At 44.0% G+C, this 14,743-nt stretch overlaps 1 protein-coding gene across 4 annotated transcripts in view; it reads left to right on the top strand.

The window, feature by feature from the left end:
* The window catches only part of myo9aa (myosin IXAa), a 155,738-nt gene that overhangs the window by 61,051 nt on the left and 79,944 nt on the right, over positions 1-14,743 (top strand). For all 4 annotated transcript variants that reach the window (XM_056278203.1, XM_056278204.1, XM_056278202.1 and 1 more), the window contains exons 3-5: positions 9,653-9,747; positions 10,073-10,135; positions 12,284-12,383. In XM_056278203.1, the coding sequence (XP_056134178.1) occupies positions 9,653-9,747; positions 10,073-10,135; positions 12,284-12,383 (258 nt within the window). The remainder of the gene's footprint in view (positions 1-9,652; positions 9,748-10,072; positions 10,136-12,283; positions 12,384-14,743) is intronic.

Here is a 14,743-nt window from a genome sequence, read left to right as displayed (position 1 = left end):
TGTTGTGCCACAGATAGGTCTCTATGGAGTAAGTTACAGGACGTTCTCTTGCTGAAGCCCTTAGAAAGGACTGTTTAAAATTAATGCTCACATTGTCAGTGAATAATTTGTCTTCTGTTGCAGCGCTCTACTTTCTCTCTCTCTCTCTCGCTCTCTCTCTCTCACTCATCTTATGTTGCAGCACTCTACTTTCCCTCACTCCCTCACTTGCTCTCTCTCAAGAGAGTGAGAGATCTTGCTCTCTCTCTCTCTCTCTCACTCACTCATCTTCTGTTGCAGCGCTCTACTCTCTCTCACTCTGTCGTCTTATGTTGCAGTGCTCTACTTTCTCTCTCTTCCTCACTTGCTCACTCTCTCACTCACTAACTCACTCACTCATCTTATGTTGCAGTGCTCCACTTACTCTCTCTCACTCCCTCACTTGCTCACTCACTCACTCACACACACACAAATGTGAAATGTTTTAGTTGTGTTTTAGAGAAATGATGAAAGAGAGGGCAATGCTAGGAAACAGAAAATTACCTCTTGCACCTCTGTTGTCTGTGCCCCCTGAGCAGCACACTGTTGAGGTCTGGTGAAGCCACTTGCATATTGAGGAAGCTGACCTCAAAGTACAGGGCAAATTTCATGCATGGAGAATAATTTTTTCAAATACAGATGTGAGGCTACAGCTCCTCTTGTCGTTTAATTAATTACCAGGTTACTCGTAAAGTTGGTGTGACGCCCACTTGGTCTCGGTTTTGAGTGATGGAGGTCGCCTGATTATCTGTTTGCCATTACTATGGAACGCCTCACTGACTATGAAGAAGAGCATCGCTGATAGCGCCTGCCTGCACATGTACGCACATAGTATATGAGTGTGAGGAAAACATAACAAGAAACAGGGTCTTTAGAGAGTTAGTCAGAGCAAATAGTAAGCACACACACAGACACACACACACTGATTTACTGCAGATAAGGAGTGACTAGCTAACTGCACTGACTCACTAGAGGAAAATGTCTAAGTCATTCATGCTTCTGCTAAAGTCAACACAGATTTAAGAAAATCAATCCATCCATAGCCTCTGCCCTTCCAGGAATCTGATTATAAAATTACATTTATCCAATCTTCTCCATAACCTTCTCCATAACCTTGAGTTGGTTCACTGAACTGTCAACTTAATATCAGTGAACTCAAGTGAAAGAATGCTTTCAGAGATCCATATGGTTTATTTCATGTATCACATATGGTTTGGCTCGAAATGATGGGTTGTCATCACATTTTCATGAATTTCTTTCCAATCCCTAATCAGGGTCGAGGGAACATCTATGTACAGCATTTGTATGCACAAATAGAAAGTCTGGAAAAGTATTGAAGATGAATTGGATTGTTTCCCATGTTTTGCAAAAGTTTGGGAGTCACACAAGAAAATCCTGAGAAAGTAGTTAATCCATTGTTGATCTGTCCTAACACACGTTAGATTTCTACATCGGTAGTTGCAGACTGTGTGCAGCTCTGTGGGTAGTTGTTGTGAAGAGCAATCTGGAGTGACACAACGGTGTGGCCTAGTTGTCATATAGCCCAGCTGCCATCAGCATATGTGTACACAGCAGCCACAATTTTCAAACTCTGTCAAGAAATTAAGTTGTGGAAGATGTTCAGGAACCACGTGTGTGATGGCTAAAGCTTACTGTAAGGATGTTGGTTGATGTCAATGAAAGTTTTGTTTTTGCAAAGGAGAATACTTTGGGAGACTGAATATTAAGTCAGTAAAAGTGTTTGCAGCCATTTTGAAACCCAAATTGGTTTGCCTCAAGCCTCGCTGGACATTGTAAATGTGGATTGCAGTTATTTTCTGCTGCTTTTGTCCAGCGTATACTGAGAGGTTTCAGTTATATGAAAGTGAAATGTCCCAGATAGGCGAGGCCTACGATTATTATTATTATTTTTTTTTGGTGCAGGTTTTGATCTCTAATCCTGTAACTCATGTCCTAATTCCCTACAACCAAGTCAGGAGGGGTTACTTAAAGCCTAATATCTCAACTCCAAACTACCATGATCTAAAGGCTCCTTTTTAAATCCAGTGATCTAAAGCCCCCTTTTTACAATTTAATTTCTAACTGCGCTTGTTCCCTATCCTCGCTCTCTCGCCTGCTTGCATGCGCTCCTGCTTGCTCTCACTCTCCTCTCTCCCCCCCTTGCTCTCACTCACTCTCTCTCTTTCTCTCGCTTCCTCTATCTCTGTCTGTCTGTCTCTCTCCCTCTCCATCTCTGTCTCTCTGTGTGAATCGTGGGATGTTGTCCAACCGCTTCTATAATTCTCATGTCACAATACAGTTTCACTCTATCGCCATATCAGTGAATTGAAAGAATTTGATAGCAACCCAAGGTAACACACATTTTGCCTGTGGTTGTGCAATGATGTGTGTTTCAGAATGACTGTCAAGAATGCAGGCATCGTAGATGGCATCCTGCCATCGTGTTTGTATCATCTGGAAAGCATGCATTGCATGTTACCATTGTCTATAATCCTTTACCCAAGCTGGACACAATATGTTTTCCGTTCTCCATTAGATATACTCATTAAATGTAACAAGTATAGACCACTATACTTCTCTATGGGGATTGGTTCTTTAGTGACAAAAGGCCTCTCTTGGTCATGGAGGTCACAACTTCTTGAAAAATAAATCCCAATTGATTAATTTTTTGTGTGTTTCCAACATTATAATTCATCTAATGAAATTCCTTTTGATTCCTGTCACTTCTCCGCTGTTGTTTTTCCTTTTTCATCCCACATACGTCCCTGTCATCAGAAACATTATAGCTGCAGAAGACCCAATAAACGTCACATTTAAACCTTAGGCATTTTTTTTTAAAAGTAGTTCCCATATAGTAACGCTGACCCCATTTTCTTCTCAGTGTACTGCTACCATGCAGCTTAAAAGTAAGACACAATGGGGAGCCCGGGTAGCGTAGCGTAGCGTAGCATAGCGGTCTATTCCGTTGCCTACCAACATGGGGATCGCCAGTTCAAAGCCCCGTGTTACCTCCGGCTTGGTCGGCGTTTCTACAGACACAATTGGGCATGTCTGCTGGTAGGAAGCCGGATGTGGTTATGTGTCCTGGTTGCTGCACTAGTGCCTTCTCTGGTCGGTCGGGGCACCTGCTCAGGACGGAGGGGGAACTGGGGCGAATAGCGTGACCCTCCCACGCGCTACGTCCCCCTGGTGAAAGTCCTCACTGTCAGATGAAAAGAAGTGGCTGGCGACTCCACGTGTGTCGGAGGAGATGTGGTAGTCTGCAGCCCTCCCCGAATCGGCAGAGGGGGTGGAGCAGCGACCGAGACAGCTCGGAAGAGTGGGGTAATTGGCCAGGTAAAATTGGGGAGAAAAGGGGGGGGTAAAGACAAAGGTAAAGATGTGCTTTCATTATCTGATGTGTTTTCATTGCCCCCTGAGACTGCAACTCTGATTTAGGGAGAAACAGATTGTGTGAAACAGATTGCATGCTGCCTGATATTTAATAGGTGTCTTTATGTAAATTGTTTTCATCAGTCCAAAACCTTGGCCCTTCACAATGCCATTTTGCACACCTAGAATTTAATATTGTCAGCAGAAGCAGCTGTGGTCTTAACGGTTTCCTCAGACTCAAAATGCTGTTGGACAAGACAGCTGTACTAAAGAGGGCTGAACCTCTGAGCTGTAAACTAGATGCCTTTTTCAAGTATTGCACAACCCATCCGACTTCAGTTGTGTGTGGGTAATTTCATCGGACCATCACATCAGTCCCCAAAGGGTATTGGAGGCTGAAAAAAATAGAGGGGGCGTGGGGTTTCACAGTAGGATCTTACATGCCCGTACTGAAAGGCTTAATTGTTCAAATGAATCAACCAACATTACCAAAGCTTGGCGCCTTTAATATAGTGTTGCATTTTCTTTTTTGAGGAAAATCATGGGTTACTACGAGCATCATGAGATTTATCACAATTTCTCACATTACTTGGTTGATGACTGGATTTTAAATGGTTGCTCTTCGCACGCAAAGATCTGCTTGAAAAATTTAAATGTGACCGTGAAGAAACTAGTTTAACTGTAAACAAAGGCACATTGTTTGATCCGCATAGTATCGCCATTGTGGCCGATTCCTTAAGGTTGCAGATTTTGGAGATGTTTCAGCCATTCCTATGAAGATAAGTTATCAATAGCCCATTGTTGAGGAGTGCTATACTAACGTGTTGGAGCTCGTCTTATCTACTGTAACTCTCTGTTGAAACACTGGGAAGTCAAAGTGGCGGATTGAAGGGACACTAATATCTTCATCAGTCTGACCAAAGCTTGTAATTCTGTTTCTGTTTTGTTCTGCATTGTCAGATAGAGGAACAGAGAGTCTAACCTGGATACCAAACAAAGCCTACCTCACTCCACCTCAATGGCATGTTTTCATGCAAGCCACTGCCAGAACCCACATCCCACCATGTACTCAGTTAGCTGGGAAACATGGCTATAAATCCCTGTGTGACTAAACGACCACAATGACCACAGACTGCTTTGGCCAGCAAGACTTTAAGGTGCGAGATTAAAAGGGACATGGTTGGGAATTAGCCCCTGGGGAACTCTATCTGCCCGCACATGCTGTGACATAACCATTATACATGCTGGGGCCTAGTCACTCCTTTCTTCATCCTATTGTTAGTTTCCTGTCAGTTCAGTGTGGTGGGTGAGTAGACCTGGAGGTTGGCTTGTAAAATAGTCTGACTCTGCAGGAATTAAATGAGCGATACCACTTTTGTACGGCCAGTGATTCAAAGAGAATCTTGTCTGTATTGGTTTGAGTAATGGTTTTCAAATTGCTTTTTAGGCATAGGCGTCAGTGAAAGAATACCACATGAATAAAAGGTTTTGTGTTACGTATGCTGTATTTGTGTCTTTATCCACGACGCACATCATTTACAAATAGTAAGATGCAAATTGGCAGAACAAATTAATTTCAAATGGTCAGTTTGTCTTATTGTGTGATTAGGAACGTTCAGATACCGTCCAGTGTGAAAAGTCATTTGTAACCCCGACTAGTCCATAAACTGCAAACAGCTCATTCCTTTGTGTGTTAACTCAAGGATTTCTTTGTCCTCCACTCATTCTTCCTTTCATCCCTCAACATCAGTCAAAAAAAAAAAACTCTCAAGGCTGGACCTCCTCACTTCTCTCCTCTCCTGCCCTCCCCTCCTTACCCTGCCCCACTCAGAGAGCCTCCAGTGAAGTCATCCTCCCATGATGAAAGGCCTAAGTCCTCTGCTTCACACTGTATGAGCCAAAGCCTACAGAGGCAGACAAAGGCCTAATTTTATCTCTACAGACAGAGGCATTAATGGAATCTCAACAGAACGCCTCTTTTCTAACATGACAGTAAAGCTGTAATGGATCTCCCTGGAGAGAGATCATTGTGTTTAAGAGTAAATGGGTAACTGCTATCTTTCACTCTTTAATTACCCTGTACCAGTGAAAATGTTTTGTGTAGTTGGCTTTTGTTTCTTTTTGTTTCTTTTTTTTTATATACCCTTTTTCTCCCCAATTGTATCCAGCCAATTACCCTATTCTTCCAAGCTGTCCCGGTCGCTGCTCCACCCCCTCTGCTGATCTGGGGAGGGCTGCAGACTACCACATGCCTCCTCCGATATATGTGGAGTCACCAGCCGCTTCTTTTCACCTGACAGTGAGGAGTTTCACCAGGGGGACGTAGCATGTGGGAGGATCACGCTATTCCCCCGAGTTCCCCCTCCCCCCGAACAGGCGCCCCGACTAACCAGAGGGGGCGCTAGTGCAGTGACCAGGACACATACCCACACCCAGCTTCCCACCCGCAGACACGGCCAATTGTTTCTGTAGGGGCGCCCGACCAAGTTGGAGGTAACAAGGGGATTCAAACCGGCGATCCCCGTGTTGGTAGGCAACGGAATAGACTACTACACTACCCAGACACCTAAATATTCACTTTTAGTCAAACCTGATTTTATGAAAATGAAACGAGGGTGCTGTTGTCCATCACCACTGAGTTTGTTCTAAGCCAGGGGGGGGGGAATCTTATCCAGAGAGGGCTGGTGTGGGTACCGGGTTTTGTTCCAACCAAGCAGTTGCATACCTGAGTCTACTCATCACCCAGTAGAGTTTTAGCTAAGGGACCTTAATGAGTAGACTCAGGTGGGTAACTGCATGGTTGGAACAAAAGCCTGCACCCACACCGGCCCTTTCTGGGTAAGATTTCCCACTCGCGATCTCGAGAAATCTTTGCTACGTTTTAGCTTTTTTATTTATTTATTTATTTATTGATCTGGATCCCCCCCCTTTTTTTTTCTCCCCAATTGTATCTGGACAATTGCCCCACTCTTCCAAGCCATCCCGGTCGCTAAGCCACTCATTCTGCCGAGCTGGAGAGGGCTGCAGACTACCACATGCCTCCTTCGTATGTGGAGTCGCCAGCTGCTTTGTTTCACCTGACAGTGAGGAGTTTCGCCAGGAGGATGCAGCACATGGGAGGATCACGCTATTCCCCCCAGTTCCCCCTCCCCCCTGAACAGGCGCCCCGACCGACCAGAGGAGGCGCTAGTGCATTGACCAGGATACAGACACACACACACACACACACACACACACACACACACACACACACACACACACACACACATCTGGCTTCCCACCTGCAGACATGGCCAGTTGTGTCTGTAGGGACACCCAACCAAGCCGGAGGTAACACTGATCCCTGTGTTGGTAGGCAATGGAATAGACCGCTTCGCTACCTGGGCGCCTACATTTTGTCTTTACGATGACTATAAATTCAACAGTTTCCTCAGCTTTATAAGCCTAAGTGACAACTGGCATATTTGTTATAAAAACAAACATGAAAGAAAAAATATGGGCCCTCCGTCATCCCCTCTGTCTGGCCTCCTCTGAAGGACTTTGACCATGTCTCTAGATGGAGAGTACTCTCCCAGAATGCACTGGCACCATCTCAAGCCTCTCTGTATGTCTTTGACTCACTCTCTGGGCTTGGGTCCAGACTAATGTTGACCGGTTGCAGTCTGTGTAGTGGCGGGGTGTGTCTGCTTGTACGCCTGTGTAACCCTTCGAGTGGCTGTTACTGTTTTAAACATGGCCAAATAGCACAGGGCAGCTCCCATGGGAGCGACCCCAGACTGTCCTCTGGCTCCCAACTCTGTTTTTCTGGCGTAGCTTCCCTGGAGCCAATTGAGCATGTTCCTGCTGCTGTCCAGAGGGGCAGAGGGCAATAGTGCAGCCATTGTGCCTCTCAGGATACATGGGCAGTGTGACTCAAATATTTGTGGTTGTCTGCTGCATGTTCTTGGCAACTGAACTTTTCTCTGTGAATTTTCTGTGTCATGACATTGACTCATAAGTTTCCGAATGACCTAATGGCTATTGTCTCCTTCTAAAAAGTCATGTTAATTCAACCTTGATTCTTCATTTCAGTACCGTAATGCATGGTCCAAGGAAGTGCATGTTCAGTGAACTAGAGACTCTCAGTTGCCTGTATTAACGGGAATGGGAGTGTTTGTGTTGGCCCTATGATGGACTGGGGACATTTGTCCCTCTGATCTTGGCCCAATGCCTGATTGAAATATACCCTAACCTCTCATTTCTCTGAATTTTATTCCATTTGTATAGATAATGAACAAACTCATTATTAATTATAGTGATATTTCATCAATGTACTTGTCCACCTTTTTCTGGAAGCACCATGATGTGCAGCACTCTACCTTTGAGGGGTTAAGCAGGACACATCTTTCCTTGGTATCAAATAAAAACTTATTTTATTGTTGCTGATATGGAGTTTGGAAAGAACGCAATTTGTTGGTCATAAAGATGTCTAGCCTAACAATGGATGGTTCGACACGAACCAGGTGGACAAGTACACTGTGCAGAAACGTAAATCACCTTAATATTTTTATTGTTCCAGACACTGTTCCCTGCTGGCACACACTGGAATGCTGAATATTGAGCCATTTAGCTAAAGACTAACAATGTTCCACGATCTGCTGTGTCTGACCTTAGTTCCTTTCCCTCTCTTTACTCAAGGTGCTGTTATCTGGTCTCCAGAGGAAGGTTTTTATTGGCTACCCATCCATGAAGCACTTACTTCTTAGGGATGCTGAATTATAATTACCTGTCCTCATTTAGTCCCTGGATCAGCCGGGTTGGTCTTTTCAGTGGGAAATTGTGCCTAAAAGACCTGCTAGTTATATCAGATGTCTTTGAGTCCTTATTGGTTGTGGATTTAGATCAATATTTATAATATTATTAATATTTATGGTCTTTGGTCATTCCTGGGGGTTCATCTTTATCAAATACATACAGTGGTGCAAAATATCGGCCATTTTTCTGTCTTGTGGTTCGATGTCATGTATTCTTTCTTCCTCCAGAGAACAGAGGGAGTTTTTAAAACCATTTTTCCCCAGCGTCTTCATCTTTGATTAATTTGTTTGGCTTGGTGAGTCACAGATGAATGAAGTCAGTGCTATAAACCAGTTGTTTTAAACTAGCAGACTGGCCAAGTGTCTTGGGTCCCTCCGCCAGCCTCCAAAATATCCCAAGTGTCAATCACTACAATGTGCACTTGCCGTCCACTGACTATACCGCACTTGCCGTTCACTGCCCAACAGGGCTACGCCCTAACCACAAAGAGCTGCTTGCTATGGCGAATGATTAGGCTGAATTCTTCTGCACCATTGCACTTTATCGCCTCTTATTTCGCCTGTATATAGTCAATCCTTGTGTTTTTTCTGAAGATTGTTGTGTTGTAGTGTTGTTATTTTATGTTAAGTACACTGAGAGAGTAAGTACACTGAGAGAGCCACAAAACCGGAGTCAAATTCCATGTATGTGGAAACCTACATGGCCAATAAACATGATTCTGAAGCTGGGAGCATTAGCCTCTATGAAGCCTGAAGCGTTAGCTTAGCATTAGCTTTCAAACAACATGCGTGCTCTGACAATGACAGAGTAATAGTGTCGGTGAAGGGCGTGGACAGGGAGTGGTGTTTTTTTTTTTTTTTTTCATTCCGTAGTTGCAGAATTTGCGCAGCACAAAGTGATTCACTGAGGAATTTGTTTACTTGTGGCGGAGCTACAAATAACTGCGGGGTTTATATAGGGCGAACAACTACTTCCCCTCCAGGCAGCCATATAATATAAACAGAGCTGTGAGGGGAAATACTGGACCTTCTTATTAAAGCGCAACCGCTACATATGTTCCACACAGCCACATGGATCCCATTACTCACTGAGGAGGTTTTTCCATCAGGGCTGCTAGCCTTAGCTCCACATCACCCTTTCTCTGGTAGCTTGTCTTACTCTTACATAAATATGTCCTAAAACCATGTTATCAATCGCCTTGGACTGATGTTGTCAGAATGTCCAAGAGTAACAGGCCCCTTTCATAATTACATATGGATTTAATCAAAAATGTGGTTGGCGTAAGGCCAAAACCCTGGTTCACTTGACCCATAAACGTATTACAGACACCTGACTTCCCTTCAAAACTTACTGAAGCCTCTTATACTCACCTGGATGTACCATATGTACTTAATGGTCTCTTCACTTTATCTTATATATGCCAGCATGCATTTGGTCTCATTCTACACCTTGTTTTTTACCTTCTCAGGCATTTGGGAACGCGAAAACAGCCCACAACAACAATTCGAGTCGCTTTGGCAAGTTCATTCAGGTCAACTATCAGGAGAGTGGCACGGTTAGAGGGTAAGAAACGAGGAGACAACCACACACAATTTTCTGCTAAGCTTTATCACTATGCACTGTCATATCACTGGTATTGGGTACAGTGGTATGCGGGTTAGCACAAGAGGATTCTACGTCCAGTTCTGGGCCCTCTGTGTGGAGTTTGTGTGTTAATGTTTGTAATTCATAGAACCTTAGTACATACTCACTGACTCACATACACACACACACACACACACACACACATACACACAGACTGAACTGACAGGCTTTTAGTTATTTATATGGTTTCAAATGTATCATTGCTGCTGAGGATTGTGTATTGTTTGTTTTGTTGTTTTTTCAGAGCGTATGTGGAGAAGTACCTCCTGGAGAAGTCCAGGCTTGTCTATCAGGAGCACAATGAACGGTGAGCACTCTGCTTTCTGCCCAAACCAAAGCACCATGAAGAACATCCATGTAACACCTGGAAGATAATACGCCATAGATTTCCATTTGAATGGGTTAGCACAGGCGTAGAAGTCAAAGACATGAGGTGTATTTGTGGCTCAGCCCAAATGGCCGCATACTGCATGGGCTGGGGTTCAAATCTGGCCTGGACCTTTGCTTTGGACCAAGTCTTCCACTCTCTTTTTTGATTCACCCTAGGTTTTCCTTTCTGTCTTCACTGTCCTATAAATGAAGGCTGTAATTTACCCCCGAAAATATCTTTGAAAATAAAAAAAAAAACAAAGACTGAACAAGGCTAAATAGTGTTTTTGCTGAATGGAAAGAGGTGTTTTAGACAGCCCCATTTCAGTGAGGACTTTAAAATTGCTGTGATGAACTGGAAAATTACTTATCTGCTCCCATACTTTGCATTAGATGCAAAGTTGGCTAACTCTCACAATGAAGTGCATGTATCACTTTAAAATAATCCCGATGAGTGTCAGTTTTATAACTGACAGTTGCTGTAAAATGTCTTTTATTGTATTTAATTGAAAGTACAGGGGAATAACTGCTATCCTATGCACCTAATCTGTTGCACATTCTGACATCAGAAACTTAAAAAACATACCATACTTTTTTCTTCTCATGTAATGAGCATTGAAGCCATGAACTTTTTTTTTTTACAATGCATCTCATAATTCCCAATAACAGTATTATATCAAGCCACAGCAAGTGTCAAAGAAATTAAGATGTGTGAATTCATGTGAACAACTGCTCAATCTAATTAATTTGAATTAAGATGGTGTTTGTGTGTGAAACCTAAACTATAAATGGTGAACCCCATGAGTCCTACATTGGGCTGACATTAATGTGTTATGCTGGCTGGGCGGTGTGGTGATGGTTAACCTCACTGTGGGGGGCTAACAGGGGCCCCCTGTTAGCTGCCTCTTATTGAGATGGATTGCTGACTCCAAGCCCATAGAAGCTTGCATGTTTTTGTGTGTGTGTGTGTGTGTGTGTGTGTGTGTGTGTGTGTGTGTGTGTGTGTGTGTGTGTGTGTGTGTGTGTTCGACCATGAGAGGACCTTGGTTGCACAGCTGTGGCACGCTTTTGGACCTCTGAGCTTTAAGCTGCAGCTAAATTCTTTCATACACAGCGTTCATGTTTGTGCGCGTACACACACACACTCTTAATATGACAAATGAGCTTAATGGTTTTTTTTTCTGTGTTTATATTTGCCTTGTTTATAAAAACCAGTGGTGTTCATGGCTTTTTGCTGCTGTTGACTTTGGCGGGCAAGTATACTCAAAACCACGAGAGAACTTTTCGAAAAAGAAACCAAACATGTCCCCAAACACCGTTATTAGGATACTCAATACAAGCTCTGTGTTCTTGGTTGTGTCACTCCACACCGCTCATTCTCCACGCTGAATGATTAAACTGCTGCTCTGTGCTGGGCTGATCAACTGTGACGCAGCCAGCCATGTGAGATTTGGACCATCGTTGCAAATACAATGTCTGCAAACTTCTCATGACCTAGTGGACTGTTAACAACAAGTTGCACCACGTTGACACGACGTACTGTGTCTTTTTGTTCTTCTCTTGTCCGAAACATCTTTTTGTTTGAAAAGTTCTGCTTTGCTTTGAGTGTGTTGCTGCCTTTATTATTCTGAGAAAAATGTCCTCCTATTTTAACATTCATGTCAAAAAAAAAAAAAATCTCTATCTGGGGCGTCCGGATGGCGTGATCCTCCCACGCGCTACTCCTCCCCCGCCTGGTGAAACTCCTCACTGTCAGGTGAAAAGAAGTGGCTGGCGACTCCACATGTATCGGAGGAGACGTGTGGTAGTCTGCAGCCCTCCCTGGATCGGCGGCAGGGGAGCAGCGACCGAGACGGCTCGGAAGACTGGGGTAATTGGCCGGATACAACTGGGGAGAAAAGAAGGGGGGAAGGGGAACTATTCTAAATTTGGCTAATTTTCTAATTTAACTGAAAAGACACTCTAATAAGAGCAGTTGGGTTCCTTTGTTTGTTCTTGAGAGTTGAACTGAAACTGTTTACTTGTTAGCTGTTATTGTTGTAAGCACAAGTTGAAATCAGCTGGATTTCTCTTTTTTGTGCTCTAGAAACTACCACGTCTTTTACTACCTGCTGGCAGGAGCAAGTGAAGATGAGAGGACAACCTTTCATCTCAAGAAGCCTGAAGAATATCATTACCTCAATCAGGTAGGCCCCCTGGCATCCGGCTAGCCTCTGACACAGCTCAGGTTCAGTTCATTATTTCACGCACGGAGCAATTTTACTCGGTGTGTTGTCAATGAGTTCAAATACAAAGTTGTCATGAATGTTGACCTTCTCCTGCTTTTGTCCCCTTTCCTGTAATATTATGTGCGTTCCACATAGTGATGTTTTTACAAGTGTGATGTGTTTATATATGTGCGTTTGGTGCCAACTCGAGATCCTGGGCAACAAATAAGCGGCGGCAAGCTCGTGTCAGTCAACCTTTTCTCTCCGAGAATTTTTTTGCCCTTTTCTTTGCTTTTTTTTACATTTTACACAGGATTTACATTATGAATCTATTATAGACACTGTGTCACACATGCAAACAAGTACACATAGGAGGCGTACATAGACACACATTACCAGTGTGGAATGGGGCTGTTATTTAAAACTTGTTGCACCTCTGCCAGGCACGGAGCTGTCTCAGTTATATCATGACAAACAGAGGCAGGGGCCGACGTCCACCACCCCTCCCAACGCCTCCTGAGAAAAGAATTCCTCCCATTCCACCTATATGAGGCCATTGAAATTAACACACACACACACACACACACACACACACACACACACACACACACACACGCACACACACACATACCATTTCGGTACCATGTTCTCTCCTTCACTTCAGTTTTTATGGCTCTCTATCATATCTCTAAGGCTAGCTACAACCTACTATAACTACAACCCCGCAAATAGCAATGTCTGACAGAACTCGTGTATTGTATCAAAACTTTCCATACCCACACAATCAGCCAAGTTTAGATAGTGCGTAACGTGTCAGAAAAGGGGATATAGTCGCTTCTACTTTTCTCACGGTGGTCCCGATTCTCATTTCATTTTGCATCGAGTCTAACAATCATCACATAATATCATCTACCATTGCAGAATTTGCATAAGCATGTGTGTAGACCATGTGCATGCTCTGTCCCTCATCTGACCATGCTGTTTGACTGTGTAGTTGTTTTTTTTTAATAGTTTTGTTAATATTTGTATTTGTTTGGATTATTGTCATTATACTGTGTTAGTCTGTCTCTGATCTGTTTGTGAGTCTGTATACATCTCGCTGTCCATGTGCATGTTTTCTGTCTTTCAGTGCTTTGTATGTGTGTGTATGTGTGTGTGTGTGTGTGTGTGTGTGTGTGTGTGTGGAATGGGACTGCCAAGTGCAGAATTTGCCTCAGTTCCCTCCTTAACTGCATGTCCTGCCAGTGTAGTGTGTGTGAGTGTGGGTGTGTGGTATATGTTTATGTTTCTGCATTGTCAGTGGAATGCTTCTGTCTAACCCTAACCCTTCCATCAACTCTACCTTAACCTTTCCAGATGACAAAGAAAGTCCACCGACTGCACTGGGAGAATTACTATGAGAGCGAACCGGTCAGTATCTCTGCTTAGACCCCGCTAGAGTGTGTACATGTGTTTGCATATATTAGAAGAACCTGGATTGGTGTAGATTCCCTCATATTTCCCAACACTAAGATGCTTCCCCATCGCAAATCACTCGGGACTATTTCTATATGTACACACTGCCCAACTGCCTTCACTTGGCTCATCATTTTGTTTTTTTTCCCCCCATACTTCCTGCCTGGTTTGGCTTTGGAGACTCACTTGAATGACTGAAAAGAATCTGCACAGATTTGGGGACTTCTTTTACTGTTGCCTTCTGTCTGTTTGGTTGACTTTTGGTGTGTTGCTACTTTTCCTTTCTTTTTCTTTTCTTTTTTTGCTCACTGACAACCTTTCACCTTTACTGAAACAAGGAGCTTTTCCATACTGATGTGTGTGTATCACCTTGACTGAGTTGGGGCAAGATTTTAAAGAAGAGAATTGTAGGGGCCTCCGGGTGGCGTAGTGGTCTATTCCATTACCTACCAATGTTGGGATCGCCGGTTCGAATCCCTGTATTACCTCCGGCTTGGTCAGGCGTCCCTACAGACACAACTGGCCGTGTCTGCGAGTGGGAAGCCGGATGATGTGGGTATGTATCCTGGTCGCTGCACTAGCGCCTCCTCTGGTCAGTCGGGGCGCCTGTCCGGGGGCTGGGGGGAATAGCGTGATCCTCCCACGCGCTACGTCCCCCCGGCAAAACTCCTCAGTCAGGGGAAAAGAAGCGGCTGGCGACTCCACATGTATTGGAGGGAGCATGTGGTAGTCTGTAGCCCTCCCAGGATCAGTAGAGGGGGTGGAGCAGCGACCGGGACGGCTCGGAAGAGTGGGGTAATTGGCTGGGTAAAATTGGGGAGAAAAGGAGGGGGGGGGGTTAAAAAAACAAAACTTCATGTCATTTAGAAAAACTATTGGCTTAC

This window comes from Lampris incognitus, chromosome 4 (assembly GCF_029633865.1).
Source record: "Lampris incognitus isolate fLamInc1 chromosome 4, fLamInc1.hap2, whole genome shotgun sequence".
Classification (NCBI taxonomy): domain Eukaryota; kingdom Metazoa; phylum Chordata; class Actinopteri; order Lampriformes; family Lampridae; genus Lampris; species Lampris incognitus.
The sequence above is the reverse complement of the archived record's forward strand: the minus strand, read 5'-3'. Positions and strand labels throughout refer to the sequence as shown.